The 20,731-nt window shown below is 41.1% G+C and overlaps 1 protein-coding gene across 2 annotated transcripts in view; it reads left to right on the top strand.

Moving 5' to 3' along the window:
- Positions 1–2,455: 2,455 nt before the first annotated feature.
- LOC105015243 (fibrinogen C domain containing 1) overlaps positions 2,456–20,731 on the top strand; it is a 143,758-nt gene continuing 125,482 nt past the window's right edge. The window contains exons 1-2 of one of the 2 annotated variants that reach the window (XM_010878248.5): positions 2,456–3,169; positions 3,379–3,479. In XM_010878248.5, the coding sequence (XP_010876550.2) occupies positions 3,408–3,479 (72 nt within the window). In that variant the 5' untranslated portion in view covers positions 2,456–3,169; positions 3,379–3,407. Of the gene's footprint in view, positions 3,480–20,731 lie in introns of both variants that reach the window. The other variant, XM_010878249.5, reaches the window with a different exon arrangement.

Genomic DNA, 20,731 nt, shown 5'->3' with positions numbered 1-20,731 from the left:
TGTCTCCAGGATCAGATGGACAAGAGGATCAGAATTAGGGAAGACCCCACTGACCTTCTCGTTTGATGGGTTTTTGGAGGGAGACTGGGGTGCGGGAAACAAGGAAAGATATTCCAATTTCCATCAACGTGGAACATTGCATCCATTGTACTAATGAATGGGTAGCCTACTAATGTGTTGTCAGGCAGGATTCATAGTGCCAAGTAAACACGATTCAAGACATAAATACATACTCTCCATTGCTATTTAAAAAAAAAATCAGTCCAGAGGTAGAAGTGACTGTTGTACGGCAGGGAAGGGGCTTGAAGAGCAGTTATTTATTTACTTAAAATGTATCTGCAAGCAATATTAGTTCTACTTTGGTTTACTACTATAGGTGGGTCCAAAAAGCAAGTGGACAGGGCGCCTCATTCATTTTATATCTAGGCAGAGATGTCAGCAGTGTCCATGAACTCTGCTCGGCAAGTGGGGAAAATACATAAATGTTATGGATGAGAAAAATGGTAGAGAAGCTAATCCCAGTTAGCTAGCGTTTGGCAGTGGGGGACAGCATGGACCACACAGGCAACTTCATCCTAAAACACCTTGATAATGGCTTAACAGGATACGTAAAAAGATCAGCTCAATAACATAGTTTAACAAACAAGTTAGCCTGCTAACCCTGTTGCCCCAAAGCTAACTAGTTAATATCGATAGCAGCTATGGCCTTTGCCTTAGTTGAATGTGCCAACAACGAAAATGGTATTACAAATTTTAAGTATTTAAATGAAGTCACCTTGCTACTTAGCTGTCCAAATTACAGACTATTTTTGTTATGTTTTTTTTTTTTGCTGATGTTGTGGAGAACATAGTTTCCATCAATCACCACCTAACTTTTTACTGAACAGCTTTCCCATTTAAAAACATGATATTGTATGGATAACTACATGTTTGTTAGGGAGATCATCTTTGTATCCATCAGCTAGCTTCTTAGTACAAAAAAAAATGTATGGCCTGCAGTCCATGATTCACTGTGACATTCCCATTACAAATGTGAGTGTAGTTTAATCCCTATGTGTAAAAAATGATGTACACAAACAACTGAGTCAAGATTTAAGTTCATATGCAAGTGATGATTGGTTAATAGGCTTATTAATCAATGTGTTAAATAGTGGTATTTAGTTACCATGTTAAAGATGCAAAGACCCAAGCAGCGTTCCATACTGGTGGATTTGTGCTCTGCCTTTCAAAGGCCGGTAAACAGGACCTCATTTGTGGTCGCCTATATTTCAGACATGTGGGCACAGTTCACCGGATGCAAATGTATTTTATTTTATTCTTGCTTGCTTGGTTTACTTTATGTAGCTGCTGATGCTTGTAGTCAGCTTATGCTCAGCTAATCTTTCTTGTCCCAGGCCAGATTCGATACCCAGTCTACTGGGAGGTGCTATTTAACTATGGGTAGTCAGTCAGTCCCTCGGTCAGAGACATTCGCTCTTTGCCCTCTCTTCTTACATAGTGCAGCAAAAAACAATGAGTTCAGGTCCCGCTTGAGTCAAACAATGATGGTTCCAAGGCACAAATAAGAAGATGGCACAAAAAATATTTAAATAAATTAAACACGTGCATAAACCCGTAAAAACTTTGACAGCCCTAAAATATTTTGTTATTCATTGGCCAGTGATAGGCCCCGTGATCTATGAGGGCTCTGGGCTGAAGACCATGTTAGCCTGTTCATTCAAGCGCACCTGTGCCCCATGTAGAATCCTGCCTCTAACATTTAAACGACTGAATTTAAACGACTGATATTTACTATTTGCTTATGTTTATAACTGCTTGAAGTAATTGTTGGACTGTATATGCGCAAGCGCAGCGTCATCTGGTCCTAATGCTGTTCTCCCGCTAATGTAATTAGATAGAACTTCTATCTATGTGGGAAACATAAGTTCTGTCACAGCGAAAAAACATTGGGGAATCTCAGTCGAATGTGATACTTGCTATATACATTGATGTGAAAAATGTCATTTGCAGATTTCAAATGCTACCTTTTCTGTTTTAGGGTGGGGGATAGTAGGCTACTGCAACCAAGACTAAAATGGCTCACTTTTTAAAATAATTTGTACAATAACTTCGATAAATCATTCTCAAATTTACAAAATCTTTACTAAAATGTCAAGGCATATTTCTAAAAATTACTAAGATTAGACTTGGGTGCATTTTAAAACTATCCCTTTAAATTAGAGTAAAACCCCAACCTAATTTTTATCCTCCTCCGGAGGTCTTTGTAGGTATGGGCTGAACAATAAGCGATCTCCTCAGATGAGTTTATATTTAACTCACATTTTAAGTCAAAATAGGTAATATTTCACAGAAATTTGGAATCACGAGTTTTTTTAAATTGCCTACGGATGTATTGGTTTGCAAATATTAGCAAGCCGGTGCTTTGCTCTGCTTTACTTTTTCATTGGTTTCTTTGGTGTGCAGGGTCCAGATGAAGCACGGTAGGGGCAGGCAGCAAGAGCTCTGTGGGTAGGCAGAAAGAACAGTGGCAGAGACAGCGATGGAGACACCACATCAGCCAGCTGCGTAAGGTGGACACAGCAGGACAGATCGGAACAGAACCGCCGCCTGGGTGAAAGGCTGCGCGCGCACGGAGGGGAACGCGCTGATTGACAGGTCCGGCGAACATGGCATGCGGAGCCTGAACTAAGCTGCTGCGCTCTTGTCTAAAGCATCTGTGCGAAATAACCCTCTTCATGTAGATCAGCCCCTAAACTAGGTTTGTCAAGAGGAGGCTTTATCCCTCATCTTTTCCCCGTGGTGCTGCCGACCGGAGCATTGCAGTCATCACTCGATAGTGGGAAGGAATCAAGTGCACCGGGATAGCAAGACACCAGGCGATTCTGCACCTTGTGTACCTAGCCGTTTGTTTTACCTTCTTCATTATCTTACTTTGGATAACACCTAGCCTTCTTAACACTTGGTGAACTATTGGTGAAAGCAATTCTCTGAGGATTTTGTTTAATTCTTATTTGGAATATATTCTCTCCGTCTGTGTGGTATTTTTTATTGGATTCTCTATTCATTTTCTTACTTGGACTCTAATCAGAATTCATATTCATCGTTCGTTGCCTGTTAAGGGTAACGTCCAAAAATTTCAGTAAAAAACCAGGAGAAGAACTTCAGTTCTGTAAGTGCGTTGCGTATGAGCTCACTGTGTATGGTTGTAGCTTCCCCTTGATTCCTTCTTGAACCGTAGACAGTCGGTGTGGTTGAGAAGTAGTTTCGCTTCTCTCTCCCTCAGTGCATCAAACACTTTAATATCCCGTTCAATGGAGTAGATGGCCGGAAAATAGACTAAATAGAGCGATTTCCTTCTCCCCCGCCTGGCATCAACAGGCGGTTGTGGTCTAAAGGTTCTCCGGAGAATGGTAAATGACCGATGGGGAATCATGAACAGCACTTCGGAACTCGAAGATGGACCACGGCATAAAAACCAGGTAGGCTACGTGCACAGTCTTCTATCACATTCCCATGTGTAGCCTGTTCGCTGTATGGTTAGGTTTTATAGATTTGGTATTAACAGGCAGTTACACCTTTGGCGCAGTATTTCGATTGCTTCCTGCGGAAAGTGAATTGCTGTTGTATTTGGGGACAACGCTCAGTTCAGTGGGAGTAGCGCTGCGGAGCTTACCCCATGTCCCCATCCCTTAGCTTTGGCACTTGTTCTCGTCACAGTGTGTTAACCCACCCGTAGATGAAGTCGGTGGCTAATAGGTTATTTTGTTTCCCTTAATGAAAGCTTTTTGAGGAGACAGTATTTTCTCTCGAGGTATAATTGATATTCCTACAGAAAGAGGCAAGAAAAGACGATGTCAGAAATTTGGACTTGGACTGTGTGACTTTGGCTTGTCCATTTCAGATTTTACAGTGCATTCGATTTTGGGTGGAATTAATCTGCTGGGAGTTTTGTGATTGCGCATCGCCCCAGCTTTCCCCCCAGTATGTTTTTACCTATAGTTAAAGCTAATTTGGTTAATTCTGTACAAAGCTACTGTGGTGACAGTATTGTTTTAGGAAAATAGTATCACCTGCAATGTAAAAGACCGGCGGTGAGGAGTGGAGACAGACGCGGACGTGCGCTGCGCTGTAGCCAGTCTAGATCACTTTGGGGAATAGTTAATGTGTGATCGCAAGGTCGGTGCAGAGTAATATAGTGACTGGGGATGCTGGGGCTGTCGATGTCGTGCTGGAGCACTCATCTATCGGGAGCATCTACGGTTTTATTCCGTCCGTGCTGGGTGGTACACTGAGTAAATGGATCCAAAGCCATGATACACAGTCATTGTAGTTCTCTCCTTGTTTAATATATGTATAGCAGTGCTGTTGTTGATAATTTAGGCATACTCATACCAGAATGTTTTGTCTGAAATTAAGCAGAGGTGACTATTTATCCATGTCTTATCATTGTCTGTGCACATGTCTCGCACACGCCTAATTGCATTTGGCCATTGATTCCACATTCTTAGGTTCACAAGCGCAGACACATTCAGGAACGCATTATCTCCCCCTTTCGGTCTCTCTTTCCATAACCATCTCACTCATACACTGTCTCACATTCACACACACCACACACACCCTTATGGGTGCACTTAGAAACCCACACATGACTCTTGACACCCACACGCTCATACGTGTTCTATGTGAAGTGTATTATGTTGTTGTGTAATGGGTTGGTCGTAGACCAGAGCCTGCTCATAGGGCTGAACACATTTGCAAAATGTGCCAATGACTTGCATGACTTACATTCATTTCTGAAGTATTTTTTTTGTGTGTTCATGTATATCACTGATACATTGAACATGTGAAAAAGTGGTCAATCCCCATTCCCTATATGTTGAATGTGAACACAGATTTAGAAATTAACCAAGTCCATCAATATTTAAAATGGTCAAAAGCAAATACATTTGTTGCAATTAAAATGATTTCCACCAGGGTGACGCAATATTGTAAAATTAAATGAGAATAACACTATTGCATTGTAGGGTCTTTGATCGGCCAGGAAGTACAGAAAACGTCACTATAATACATGTCATGATAAGAGGAAATTCTTAAGCGCATATTATGATACTTGGAAAGTTCTGCTTTAATTATTGTTTATCAAACACACATTAAAATAGAGAGCAAATGCGAAAAGAAATCAGGAGGAAAATCTTTTTCCTAATAAAAACAAAAGGAAGACAGACAAAGGGCAACAACAAAAAATATGACAGCACAAAAAAATCTGAATAAAAAAAACATCTGAATACAAAAACTTATAATAATTTATTTGTACAAAACAACTATGACACAATTACATTTACATGTAAGTACTTGGCAGTGGCTATTTCTATATTTCAATTGTATTTTGTCAATGTATGAAACGGTTTGTCAAGACAAATGTAAATCATATTCAAATGAAGAGGTTGGACACTTGACTTCATTAAATCAAATATTGCCTTATGTTTACAGAATTGCTCCAAGGTAATACATTATTCTGAAAAATAAATAGGTTAGTTAGGACAAGATATTTTCCCAAGGAAAATATATATTTTTTGCATATGTGTTAATGATAATACATGACATGACACTCCAGAAGACAAATTTTAGGCTAAAATATATTAAGAATGTGTTAAGAATGTAAAATCATCACCGACCACTTTCATTTTGGAAATATTAAGAATTTGTGTCAATAACAATATCATTTATGAATATGAAATACATTTATTTAATCATGCTTAAATGTCAACCACCCACACATAGCATTTCCAATTGGTGTTATTATGAAGATCTTGTGAGAATGTTGCTGCTGGTTACAGTATGTGAAAAGGAAAACCATTGTGAAAAAGAACACAAATTGTCCATATAGTCACAATCCATTTAGGGCTGGACACAGACCTTTGAGCATGTGCTCAATTGATGATGTCGGATTCATAATGGAAGCTATATGTATAGATCAATTTCTTTATGCATCACACATTCACCTGTCATCACAAATAGCAAACGAGTTAGAGGGATTCCTAAACACCTGCTTGACAAGAGGGGAAAAGGGTGGCCTGTCAAGATAATTGATGTTGTTGTTAATGTGAACTTGTAATTAATTCATAATATTTTCAGGGGAAACCAGTTACCTACATTAACTCAACTGAAAGGTTTGCAGTAGAAGTACTTAAAGTAGTAAAATGAGTCTGAGCAGAAACCGCCAATGACCGTCATATTGCCCTGGCTCTCTCCTTTCAATGGATGTTTACCTCACATTTATGTCTCCAACGGTTCAATATTTACAGACATCTTAAGTGATGTCTGTCTTATTATGGGCACCCCACCTCCGCAAAAAGACAGCAATGACGCATTCTGGTAATGCATGTACCGAAGTGGCTTGTTTAACCTGGTTCGCAAAATTCTGCTGAACACAGTTAAAACAGTGCAGCTAGCACAAATATAACATAATCAGGCGACACATAATGTCATGACCAAATCCAGTCATACATTATGATAGACTTGTGTGGGTTAACCTACTGATGGGTTGAAAACAAGCAAACATTCAGGCAATGGGAACACAGACAACCAACTGGCAAATTATAGAAACCCCCAAAATGTGTATCTGCAAGTAGAGCTCTTGTGTGCGGTGTATAGATATAGTGGATCCCTATGTGATATCTTCAGGTAGAGCTCTATGTGCTGGTACAGGTACCGTGGATCTCTATGTGATATCTACAGGTAGATCTCTGTGTGCTCTGTACAGGTACAGTGGATCTCTCTATGATATCTTCAGGTAGAGCTCTGTGTGCTCTGAGTGCTCTGTACAGGTACCGTGGATCTCTATGTGATATCTACAAGTAGAGCTCTGTGTGCTCTGTACAGGTACAGTGGCTCTCTATGTGATATCTACAGGTAGAGCTCTATGTGCTGTGTATAGGTACCGTGGATCTCTATGTGATATCTTCAAGTAGAGCTCTATGTGCTCTGTACAGATACAGTGGATCTCTATGTGATATCTGCAGGTAGAGCTCTGTGTGATCTGTATAGATATAGTGGATCCCTATGTGATATATACAGGTAGAGCTCTATGTGCTGTGTACAGGTACCATGAATCTCTATGTGGTATCTATCGGTTGAGCTCTATGTGCTGTGTACAGGTACAGTGGAAATCAATGTGATATCCACAGGTATATTTCTGCATTCTCTGTATAGATATAGTGGATCCCTATGTGATATCTATAGGTAGAACTCTATGTGCTGGTACAGGTACCGTGGATCTCTATGTGATATCTACAGGTAGATCTCTGTGTGCTCTGTACAGGTACAGTGGATCTCTCTATGATATCTTCAGGTAGAGCTCTGTGTGCTCTGAGTGCTCTGTACAGGTACCGTGGATCTCTATGTGATATCTACAAGTAGAGCTCTGTGTGCTCTGTACAGGTACAGTGGCTCTCTATGTGATATCTACAGGTAGAGCTCTATGTGCTGTGTATAGGTACCGTGGATCTCTATGTGATATCTTCAAGTAGAGCTCTATGTGCTCTGTACAGATACAGTGGATCTCTATGTGATATCTGCAGGTAGAGCTCTGTGTGATCTGTATAGATATAGTGGATCCCTATGTGATATATACAGGTAGAGCTCTATGTGCTGTGTACAGGTACCATGAATCTCTATGTGGTATCTATCGGTTGAGCTCTATGTGCTGTGTACAGGTACAGTGGAAATCAATGTGATATCCACAGGTATATTTCTGCATTCTCTGTATAGATATAGTGGATCCCTATGTGATATCTATAGGTAGAACTCTATGTGCTGGTACAGGTACCGTGGATCTCTATGTGATATCTACAGGTAGATCTCTGTGTGCTCTGTACAGGTACAGTGGATCTCTCTATGATATCTTCAGGTAGAGCTCTGTGTGCTCTGAGTGCTCTGTACAGGTACCGTGGATCTCTATGTGATATCTACAAGTAGAGCTCTGTGTGCTCTGTACAGGTACAGTGGCTCTCTATGTGATATCTACAGGTAGAGCTCTATGTGCTGTGTATAGGTACCGTGGATCTCTATGTGATATCTTCAAGTAGAGCTCTATGTGCTCTGTACAGATACAGTGGATCTCTATGTGATATCTGCAGGTAGAGCTCTGTGTGATCTGTATAGATATAGTGGATCCCTATGTGATATATACAGGTAGAGCTCTATGTGCTGTGTACAGGTACCATGAATCTCTATGTGGTATCTATCGGTTGAGCTCTATGTGCTGTGTCCAGGTACAGTGGAAATCAATGTGATATCCACAGGTATATTTCTGCATTCTCTGTATAGATATAGTGGATCCCTATGTGATATCTATAGGTAGAACTCTGTGTGCTTTGTACAGGTACAGTGGATCTCTATGTGATATCTTCAGGTAGAGCTCTGAGTGCTCTGTCCAGGTACAGCGGATCTCTATGTGATATCTACAGGTAGAGCTCTGTGCTTGTACAGGTACAGTGGATATCTATGTGATATCTATAGGTAGAACTCTATGTGCTGGTACAGGTACCGTGGATCTCTATGTGATATCTACAGGTAGATCTCTGTAGGTTATGTAGAGTCTATTTCCTTGTGCTGGCTCCATTGATGATGCAGTAGCCTGGAGGTAATGAAGAGCCCTATTTGCATGTTCTGGAGAGAAAAGTGTTTAAGGAGATGAGGAAAACCACTGTGTTTCACCATTATACACAAACACAGACAAACTAGCTGTACCACCAGAAAATCTCAGTCTTACTTTGGTTTTAGTTGTTTGCCCAGGGTATGAGATAAACATCTGTTGGTGAGGTGAAAACAATTGTTTAATAGGTGATGTCAAAACTCAAAAAGGTTAGGATAAGGAAAAGGTATTAGGTTAGAGTTATGGTAAGAATGATGTACTAAGGTTTGGGTTGTGTGTTTAGGTTTGGTTTAGATATTAATGTTAGGTTAAGATGTTATGGTTAGGGTTGGGTATTAAAGTTAGGGTTTGATATTAAGATTAGGGTTAGATGTTAAGGTTAGGGTTGTGTATTAAGGTTAGGTTTATATATTAAGGTTTGGTTTTGATATTAAGGTTTGGGTTAGATATTAAAATTACTGTAGGATATTAAGGTTAGTGTTGGGTATGAAGTTTAAAGTTCAAGGTTTCGGCTTATATATATAAAAAAAAAAACATTACATTTGTGGCAAACCATTTTGTCTCTCACTGGATTCAAACTCAACGTTTACAGTCGACGCCAATCCACTATCCCTGACCGCAACGCCATTTGAAACCCGTCTTTTTGCACATCATAGTGCTCACCACTGCCCTTAGTGGCTGGTCTTCAAATAATGTGGCGACGTCAGTCTGGTGTGACCTGGCCCTTGCTACAACATCTTAACACTAGGGGGCTCAAACACATTTCATTCAGTATTCCTACTCTTCCTGTCTCTTCCCCTCCATTGTTTCCCCCCTATACTATATTTCCCCCTCCTCTCCCTTTTCAGTCTACATCTCTCTCGCTTGCTCTTATTTGGTCTATAATATAATTGGAATATGATTCATGTTCCTCCATCTGGACTAGAGATTCCCGTGGTGATCTTTTGGGGGGATAGATCACTTTATCATTGGAGAAACAGTAATTTATTTTGGTAAAGGTCCTGTAGGAAACCAATCAGCCAGTCCACCAGCAGTCTTTAGGCGTATGTAAGGGATGTGTAACGGTCTGTGCGCACCATTGGGGCGACTGGCTCAGCCTGACTGGGTTTGTTTCTGGGTAACCTTGTCCAGGTAATGAACCTGCTGAGTGCCACAAACCCATAAACAAATGGATGCACGCAAGCTCACACATACACACGCACATGCACACACACACACATACACACGCCCACACACACACACACACACACACACACACATGCACATGCACGCACACACACACGCACGCACAGAGTGAGCTGGTCCCAGGTAGGATTGGAGGGCAACAGAGTGGGGGTTGTTCCTGGTTCAGTGAGCCAGTGATTTCCCTGTGGATGTTGTCACAGTGTAACATCCCTGCTCCAACAATCAGAACCTCCCTGTCCTCCTGCAACCTCTTCCACTCTTTAGGATACACCCCTCTAGGAGGCCAGAATTGAACATTTCTTCACACAAGTTACACATATACACACACACTCACACAAACACTCATTTCCCCAGAAATCCGTTTTCTTTTTCCCTAGCCCTATTCATAACCTAAACCATACTCTAAACCAAACTTCAATAAATAACTTCCATGCCTAAACTTAATCTAGTCATAATGCCTAACCCTAATCTTAACTGGTAATCCCTGAATCTTAAAGTAACCCTAATTCTAACATTATGCTCAATTTTAAGTTTTTCCTTAACTAATCCTAACCCCTGATCTGGAAATTGCATTTTCTATTGCATGGAATGGCTGAAAAAGCTTGTAATTATCAGATTTGTCAAAATTTGTTAGGACATCTGAATCTGAACACCTAACTGAATCCATGTTCCATGGAATTCTGTCTCCTAACCCTAAACGTAACCTTAACCCTAGCCACAACCTCGATAGCCTACTAGTTATGACAAAACATGTCCAATTACATCACTGTGCTCAATTTGAAGTTTTACCCTAAACCTAACCATTAAGACAGAAATATATATTTTTTACTGTAAAAAAAAAACTTGTGGGGACCGATTTTACAAGTACTTCAGGTCATGTGCACATTCACCTGGAACACACACACAATCATACACAATCACACACAGGACTGAGGGCTTGTTCTATCCCTCTGAAGCACTGTGTGATTCTGTGAGTCAGTGTGTAAGATTGTTAGAAGCTGCATCAGTGCCTTTATGTGTTGGGCTTTTGTATTTCTGCCTCAGCTGATCTGTGTGAATGTGTGAGAGACTCACAAAGCCTGTGTGCAATCAATCCATGTTGGTCTAGAAGGAGGGGTTTATTGCATTTATTGAAGCAAAGCAAACCTTCAGACTCATTGATTTTAGGTGAATTCAATTTTAAAATAATAGGGGGGGCAGACTCCATTCCCCTCATGTTCACCTCAGCTACTATGAATGCATGCTATTATGAATTCTACTGCATTTCATGGGGTTTCATCAGAGTTGATGAAAATTATATGAATATTTTCATTCGTGTTTGTCTGTTTTTAGATCGTTAACGGTGTGATGATGTCATTGACATGATTACTAAGTAGATATATTGTGATCTGTGGGATTGATCAACCTCTGGGAAATGGGGGGATACAGTAGAGTTATTCCATCATCGTTTGTACCTAAGGAGTGTGCTTTACTTACGCCCTCTTTCTATCTGGATGTAAATATAAATGGGTGGTTGACATAAGACCATTTATGGTTCCGAACATCAAACACAAATAAACACAATTTATATATATATATATATTTTTTTTAAATATTGTTCAGAAAATGCTGCTTTATGTGACACTTGGGGAGAAGGGGGTCAGACTTGTTCAACCAGGAAGTACTGAAAACACTTCAGTAGGACATGGAAGGCTTACAATGTGAGTTGTCTCTTGTCAATATTTTTTGCCACTCCCACTTCAGTAGCATTTCCCAGTGTCTTTTAGTGTTACGCTTTTTACATAAAAATGCCAAACATCTATTACTTTTCTTCAATTATTACTTTTAAATCAATCTCATCATGTTGCAGTGGGGATGCTGCTAGGATGCTAGGGCATATCTACAAGTCCCAAACTTGTTCTTAGTGCATGAAACCTCATATGGTGTGACACTATATCATATTGTGTGACAGGTTTTCCTTGTCACGTCATATGATCCATTTCTCACACCATATGATATTAATTGTATTTTCCTACACAAAATAAATATGAATTAGAGCTAATGATTTATTATTGTATCATATAACTAGTAGCTAAGCTTAATGTATGTTTTGTCCTCTTTAACACTTTGTTTTGTCTATCGTCACATGAAAACAAGTGAACTAGGCTAAAGCCTAGTCTTATAGCTGGGACAGCCTTGAACGCCTTGCTAATCCAAGTGTTATTTTTTTTCTTCTTTTAGCTAACCTCTCACAGTCAAAGCAGCCTATTATTTTACCTTAGCACCCATTGAAGAAAACTACCCACACCATGTGTCATACTTACTCATTACTAACCTAATGTTTATATGACTGATTTCCTTAATTGGTTACATTAAGGGTTAGGTTTAGGGACTGGGCAAATTAAGAATTTGAGTGGAAATATTAACAAAAATAGTTAAATGTTATATGTGTGTGTCTTTACTTTTAAAGGGAAACCATTGGGAGTCATTCATGCAGTGATTGAGACGGTAGCTTATAACATGAATGCTTTCTGAGTTCACCCATTGTCTGTATGTTTACATGATGTGCCTAAATGTGCTAAGCGCAGGGCTACAGATGATTAGCACATTAGCTTCTGTGTTGATGGATGGGTGGATCCAGGCAGTACCCAGTAGTGTTGTAGTGTAGAGTGGGAAGCAGACGCTGGGCCAGAGGCAATGCAAGAGTGTTATAATGGATTGAGGCTGATCTCTCTTTGGTGCTCTCAGTCAGTGTTTAACTCTAGGGATGATATCTCATCATCATCATGGAGGGAAGCCCAAACAGCTCTGGGACACAGTAGCATAAAACACACAGACATTTATTAGCTTGTGTTGGTAAGGGGGTGTGTGTGTGCTGTCTGTGTGCGTTTGTGTTTGGTGTTTTGTGTGTGCACGTTTATGTGTGCTTTGTGTGAGGCCATTTCGGTGTGTTCATGGAATGAAAAAGGGAATAATAAGACCTGTAGGCAAGCCTGTAACTCCTGTTACCGCTAGTCACTGAGACATGAATGTTGACCGGCCAAAGACAGAGAGAGACAGAGAGAGACAGAGAGCGAGAGAGGAGGGGGTGAGAGTGGGCTGGATTCGGTGGAACTGGTTCACACCCCGCTTGTCTTTATCCATTCTTTCCCTGTTTCTGTCATTTGCTCTCTCATACTCTTTCTTTCTTCTTTCATTCTCTGTTAAACTCCCTCTACCTCTCATTGTCTTTTATCCTCTCTCCTTCTTTCACCCACACATGATATCTGGGACGAAATTGAACATTGTGATTAGATATGATTTTATGATAAATACATATAGTGTCATCAGATTTATAATTGATTAGCATTTTTTGCCATCTCGCAGTAACCAACGTTTTCAAAGCGAAAACACGTTTTAGGGATGTGTGCCAATTTATTGAAAAGAAGAAATGAAATATTTCATGTATATAAGCATTCAGATCCTTTATTCAGTACTTTGTAGAAGCGCCATGAGTATTTTGAGGCTTCTTGTGTATGTCTCTACCAGCTTTACACATTGGAATTTGGGCAGTTTCTCTTCAGATCCTCTCAAGCTCTTTCAGATTGAATGGGGAGTGTCAATGGACTGTGATCTTAAGGTCTCCCCACAGATTTTCAAAGGGGTTCAAGTCTGGCCTTTGGCTGGACCATTCCAGGACATCTACAAACACGTCTTGAAGTCACTTCAGCATTGTCTTGGTTGTGAGCTTTGGACCATTTTTGTGTATTTTGCAATGTTCATCCTTCTCTCATTCCTGATTCCTGACCAGATGTTTTGTTTCACTAGATGTAGCACTTGGCATTTAGGCCTGATAGTTACATTTTGATCTCATCAGACTAGATCATCTTTTTCTTTAAGCTTTCAGAGGCCTTCATATGCCTTTTCCTCGGGAGTGGCTTATATCTAGTGGTCTGATTGATGGAGTGCTGCAGAGAGGGTTGTCCTTCTGGCAGGTTCACTCGTCTCTGTAGAGAACCCGTAATGCTGTGTTAGAGTGGCCATTGGCCATTATGGGCTATTGTGTGTAGATTGATGGCATAAATATATAAAGGGGTGGACTAACGGAAACACCTGAAAATATATTATATTAATATAAAGTAACTAATAAGGAGTAGAGCCACCATTTGCCTTTATGAATTGCAGTCATACAAGTGCTGAACCATCCAGTTGACTGATGAAGGAAGTGGAAATCTAACTCACAAGCTGTGCTCCAGAAATTCCCATAGATGTTCCCTGATCTGGTGATTGGAAGGCATTTGACATCATCATGGTGTTTACGAAACCACTCTGTTGGTCAGCTTCACCTTACATATTCCACAATTGAATCTGGTCAATTTAAGGAACTAGATTTTTGCATTGTCTGGGATTGTGCTGAAAGAAAAGTTTTTAACCAATCAGTTAAAGACTTCTCATGGTTAGTGTGATCTTGGAGGCCAGAAAATAAAAGATTTCCACATGCCAAGCAAGCATTTCTCTGGAGGTTTCTCTGTACCTCTAGGACATTTCACTGGAGTTCCCTCAGTACCTCTAGGACATTTCACTGGAGTTCCCTCTGTACCTCTTGGGCATTTCACTGGAGTTCCCTCTATACCTCTTGGGCATTTCACTGGAGTTCCCTCAGTACCTCTTGGACATTTCACCGGAGTTCCCTTTGTACCTCCAGTGGTACTTAAAGGACATGACCTTTAAGTACTGTCCATCAGATGTAGGCACTGACATTAGAAACATCTGGGATTAGCTGAAGAGGAGTCCTTAAGTGGAAACGAAGGACTGAAGGATCCAGAGGGGTTTTGCATTAATGAATGGTCTCTGATCCCTTGCTATGTGTACGTCCACCTTAAGAAACATAGGAGAACACTGAAGGATTTTATCTTGGCAATGAGTGGGCAACAAGTATCAACTGCAGGGGTGTCAACTGATCCCTGTTTTCCAGAATAATATTTAAGGAGCCCTTAAATACTGACGACAGGGTCATGGGCTGCCAAGGCACACTGATGCACGTGGGGAGTGAAGGCTGGCCCGTGTGGTCCGATCCAACAGATGAACTACTGTAGCACACATTGGTGAAAAAGTTAATTCTGGTACTGATAGAAAGGTGTCAGAACAAACAGTGCATCACAGTTTTTTTGCGTAATGGGCTGCGTAAACCATTAGGGGTGCCCATGCTGATCCCTGTCTACCGAAAGCACCTACAATGGGCATGTGAGCATCAGAACTGGACCATGGAGCAATGGAAGAAGGTGGCCTGGTCTGATGAATCACGTCTTCTTTTACATCATGTGAATGGCAGAGTGCGTGCGCATCGCTTGCCTGGAGAACACATGGCACCAGGAGGCACTAGGCTAGCCGGCGGAGGCAGTGTACCACCTACCTGAGCATTGTTGCCGACCATGCATACCCTTTCATGGCAATGGTATTCCCTGATCGCATTGGCCTCTTTCAGCAGGAAAGAGCCTGCTTTCTGCCACATAGAAAAAATGGTTCAGGAATTGTTTGAGGAACACAACAACGAGTTCAAGGTGTTGACCTGGCCTCCAAATTACCCAGATCTCAATCTAATCGAGCATCGGTGGGATGTGCTGGACAAACAGGTCCAATCCATGGAGGCCCCACCTCGCAATTTACAGGACTTAAAGGATCTGCTGCTAATGTCTTGGTGCCAGATACCACAGCACAGCTTCAGAGGTCTAGTGGAATCCATGCCTCGATGGGTCAGGGCTGTTTTGGCTGCAAAAGGGGGACCTACACAATATTAGGCAGGTGGTCATAATGTTATGGCTGATCGGTTTATATATTCTATATATTTTGTCTCTCAAGGCCTTGCTGTTTCCTTTGCTAATTTAAACAATGTGTGTAAACAAATGGACTGAAGTCCTCTCTTCACTGTCTGCACAGAGGGAGATCCTGTTTAAATATCCTTTCACAAGTTTTGTTTTAGCAGGAAAATGTTTTAATTAGATGTATAAAAAACCTATCTTCAGGTCCCATGTGTGCAATTAATAGAAATTTGGAATCAAGGTAACCTGCTACTATGCCATTCTAAACAGCTGTTTCTTATACCATCTGTATCCAGAGGGGGAAACAAAAGATCTATAATGAACGAGCGAAGGAAGAATGGAGCCTGAGGGGATGAGGGGAGGACGAGGAGGAAGAAGTGGACAGTATTTATGCATGGTGTGGGTAGTTCTTTCTTCCTAATCGACTGATTCCTTTAGATATCATAGTTGAATTCCAAATGGAGCCCTATTCCATATGGTCTGCACTATTAAAGATTACATCTCACAGACCAATGGGCCTTGTGGAAAAGTAAGGCACTATGGTGATTTTATTAGGGTGCAGTTTGGTACACGGCCCGTAGCGCTGGAGTGAGAAGTGTCCAATTTCCTGGAGATGATTTCAATCTGTCTGTAATGGAGCTCCCATTCATTCATATGGTGCTTGGTTTGGGCTAGACTGCCAGGTTTGCCATTGCTATCAAATAGAGATATTACATAAGGAATTATTATAGAGGTGCTCAAGAGCTGCACAGCTTCCCAGCATGCAGGACCTCCTCACTTTTTCCTTGGTTCCCTATTAATCAAGGGCTTCTGGCTGTACACACATGACACACACACACACACACACACGAGGAAAAAGGGAATTGAATGAAGTTAGAAGAAAAGTGAATCATTTATAGAAAACATCGTTTTTATGTTTTAATCAATGGGTCTAACAAGGATGGTCAGCGGAGGAGGACGGGGAGGTGGAGACTATTTCAACCAATATCCCATTTAAAATATAACACACCAGCAGCATTCACAAAGGAAGCTTTGTAACTTTCAGGCAAACAAAAAGGAAACGATTTAAATGCTAACTGTGAGGGCTGCTACCTTTTTACGCCAGTTACCCTCGCCCCCCTTTGTCCTCTTCTCTGCAGTATCACCAGCAACTTAAATATCTGGGTCACCCATTCAGGAACCTGACCTGTGTTAGCCTAACAGTAAAGCACTGATCTAGGACATGAGGAGGTGAAGCTCAGGGACTGTGTGCTTCTTGGCGTTAAAGATACAGGGTGAAGCCGGGGTGATTGAGTGCTTTCACCCTGCCTGAGTAATGCTCTCCAAAATCACTTATTGGGTCTGTTCTCAGCCAAATGGGGCATTTTTTCTTGCAAACCAATGTCATATATTTACTTCCTAATGAGTGCAGTTAAGCTAACAGAGGACTGTAATGGCATCGTTATGGATCAGGCACCGCCAGGTGTTCCAAGGTTAATTGTGTCTTTCATTGACTTGTGGAGAAGTAAGGAAAGGGAGGGCTCTTATACAGACGGGTGACAAATTAAAGGAGAAATCAACTGGAAGAGTCTCAGAAAGGTGTTGGCCCTACGAGCCGCCAGACAGCATCAATCCACCTTGGCATAAACACTACGAGTATATGGAAATAAACTGGAAGAATAGAACAGTGTTCTTCCAAAAGACGTTTTTTGATGATGGTAGTGGAGAGGGCTGTCCAACAGGTCGGTCCAAAATCTCTCATAGGTGATCAATTGGGTTGGGATCTGGTGAAGGGCACAGCCTATTTCCCTATTCATCAAACCGTTCAGTGACTCCTTGTGTCCTGTGGATGGGGGTACTGTCATCCTGGAAGAGACCTGATAATGAACCCTCTTTCAAAGTCACTTAGATCCATTCCTCTTGCCGTCTTGATCCAAAATGGAGGTCAACTGCGCCTGCTCACCATTTTTATACATTTCTCAGAGCATGATAGGATATTAATTGCATCATGCAGTACACGTTTATGGAAGCAATGTTCCTGCGTTATGTTCCTGCACTCATTTATTCCGTTTTTTTTTTTTACTTGTCGCCTGTCTATGCATACATTTTTAGTTTTCCCCAGAAGACGTTTGTGTTAAACAGGGATGTGAAAGATGTTATTGCAGACAGAAATGTGGAAGAGGTTACTGTTGGACAGGGATGTGGAAGAAGTTATTGTTGGACAGGGATGTGGAAGAGGTTACTGTTGGACAGGGATGTGGAAGAAGTTATTGTTGGACAGGGATATGGAAGAGGTTACTGTTGGACATGGATGTGGAAGAGGTTAGTGGTGGAAAAGGAGGTGGAAGAGGTTAGTGGTGGACATGGATGTGGAAGAGGTTAGTGGTGGACATGGATGTGGAAGAGGTTAGTGGTGGACATGGATGTGGAAGAGGTTACTGTTGGACATGGATGTGGAAGAGGTAAGTGCTTTCGGTGATGTGCTGGTTTGTGATGGGTATGTGTGACTCTAGTCAGTTCTGCAGGCTTTGATTCTTTCAAATCACATAATCCTTCCGAGTTAGGAAGAGGGGTAGGTGGCCTGGGAGAGAGAGGGACAGAAATATAAAACAGAGAACCTGGGCTCTACAGTGTGACAATTTCACTCAAATATGCAAGAAACATTACTACAACTAACTGCCCTTCAAAATACTGAAAACTGAAGTTGTCCCAGCTGCTTTAATTCCATGTATTGCACCCCACCAAACAATTCTGAAATCAGTGCAGTTTTCAATTTGGCAAAATCTCCTAAACCAATCTCACACGTATCAGACATTTAGAAAATCATCTCAACCATGACCTAACACAATGTCTGGCAACTTTATTTTAGGTATGTTGCTTGCCCTGTCTGTTGTGTTTGCTTGATCATCAGCTGATGGGAGCTTTTGGACTTTTAACCCTATTGAAAACATGACCTCAGCAGCAATTGTACCACACTGCCGACAACACAATAGAATTGTACCACACTGCCGACAACACAATAGAATTGTACCACACTGCCGACAACACAATAGAATTGTACCACACTGCCGACAACACAATAGAAGTGTACCACACTGCCGACAACACAATAGAATTGTACCAAACTTCCGACAACACAATAGAAATGTACCACACTGCTGACAACACAATAGAATTGTACCACACTGCGGACAACACAATAGAATTGTACCACACTGCCGACAACACAATAGAATCGTATCACACTGCCGACAACACAATAGAATTGTATCACACTGCCGACAACACAATAGAATCGTCTCACACTGCCGACAACACAATAGAATTGTATCACACTGCCGACAACACAATAGAATCGTATCACACTGCCGACAACACAATAGAATCGTATCACACTGCCGACAGCACAATAGAATTGTACCACACTGCCGACAACACAATAGAATTGTATCACACTGCCGACAACACAATAGAATTGTACCACACTGCCGACAACACAATAGAATCGTCTCACACTGCCGACAACACAATAGAATTGTATCACACTGCCGACAACACAATAGAATTGTACCACACTGCCGAAAACACATTAGCAGCCGTAGGCCACCATTATCAAACACCATGCATTTATATTTTGTTAGAAGGAGCAATGAAATTAACAGATTAGCTACTAAAGACAAAATTGAAAAAATTGCATTTTCCAGACCAATTTATTTTCTTCCGATGTAATTACATGATTAAATTGGACAGACATTTTGTTTTTTTCTCTATGAGTATTTGTAAGATTAGTAGATTGGTAGATAAGAATCTAAAATAAGATACTTAAGCGAGAAAATACAAGGGAGAAAACAATTCAATTATGCTCCTAGATGTATTTCTACCCGTTCTCATTGTAAAAAGTGCAAATGTAGAACCTGGAGAATAGAAAAGGGGAATCTAAGGATAGATGGACCAAGCTGGAGGGATGATATGCCATAAGGGAGAACGAATCTGATATCAGATTTAGATTTAGATAGACAGGGATTCACTGATGTGTTTATTCGTGCTCTGCTGTTAAACTCTCATGACAAACTCATGGTGTATATATTAACAGAGTTATCCTCTGCCATTCATAATTTATTTGCCATCAAAAATTCAATCTGGCAGACGGTGTGCCATTATTCAGTCTCGCTGGGGAAAGCTGTAGCCGCCGTTTGAATAAATGAGGACTTTAGGGACACCACTCTCACGGCTCACAGTTATTCCTAAACCCTGACATTTAAATGATTGAAACGTCAAATCAATCAAAGAAAGTGAAGAAGAATGGGTACACCAAACTGTTTTTTTTTTTTTTTTATCTGTCTTTGCTATATTGTAGTAACAGCAGGAAGGAGAGTAAAACGTGAAGCGGGGGAATGAGATGACAGAAATTGAGGACCTTTTGTGGAGTTCTCATAAAAACCTCTACCTCATTCTCTCTCACTCTTTCTCAGTTTGTCAAACTGTCCCTGTCTTGCTTTCTCTCAAAGCTAACTGCCAATAAAGTCAAGGTATTGTTTGACTCTTGTGTTTATTCGGCCGTTTTATCTACCTGGATCTTTATGTAGCCCTCTGTGTAACGTGCAGTAGAAGGCAATAAGCCCGAATGAAATTATAAATGAGAGGTGTCGAGGTCCAATGACTTTCTGCTAATCCTGCACAACTCTTCACTGTATGCATACTACTGAGTATCTCTGTGTATTACACACACACACGCACACGCACTCACACACGCACATTCGCGCACACACACACGCACTCATACACACGCACTCACACACACACACACACACACAAAACCACACACACGCGCAACACACAGAATAGCTTTCATCCGGACAGGAGTATGTAAATATCAGACTGACAACGAACTGAAATGTTGGGATCAGTCATTAAGGTGACATGAACGTTAGGGGTGTGGTAAAAAACATGAAGGTCATCAATGAATGGGTCATCTTTCCACCTGATCACACAGCTCACATCAGTATTCACTGTTTGGCCATGGGGAGATAAACCTCGAATTAAACGACAACGTCATTTTTTTGGCGGGACAAAGCAAGGACAAACAGACAGACAAAGGTGCATGGCCCGAGGGCATTTTATTAACACAAATACA

The sequence above is a fragment of the Esox lucius genome, chromosome 14 (genome assembly GCF_011004845.1).
Source record: "Esox lucius isolate fEsoLuc1 chromosome 14, fEsoLuc1.pri, whole genome shotgun sequence".
NCBI classification, from domain to species: Eukaryota; Metazoa; Chordata; class Actinopteri; order Esociformes; family Esocidae; genus Esox; species Esox lucius.
The sequence above is the reverse complement of the archived record's forward strand: the minus strand, read 5'-3'. Positions and strand labels throughout refer to the sequence as shown.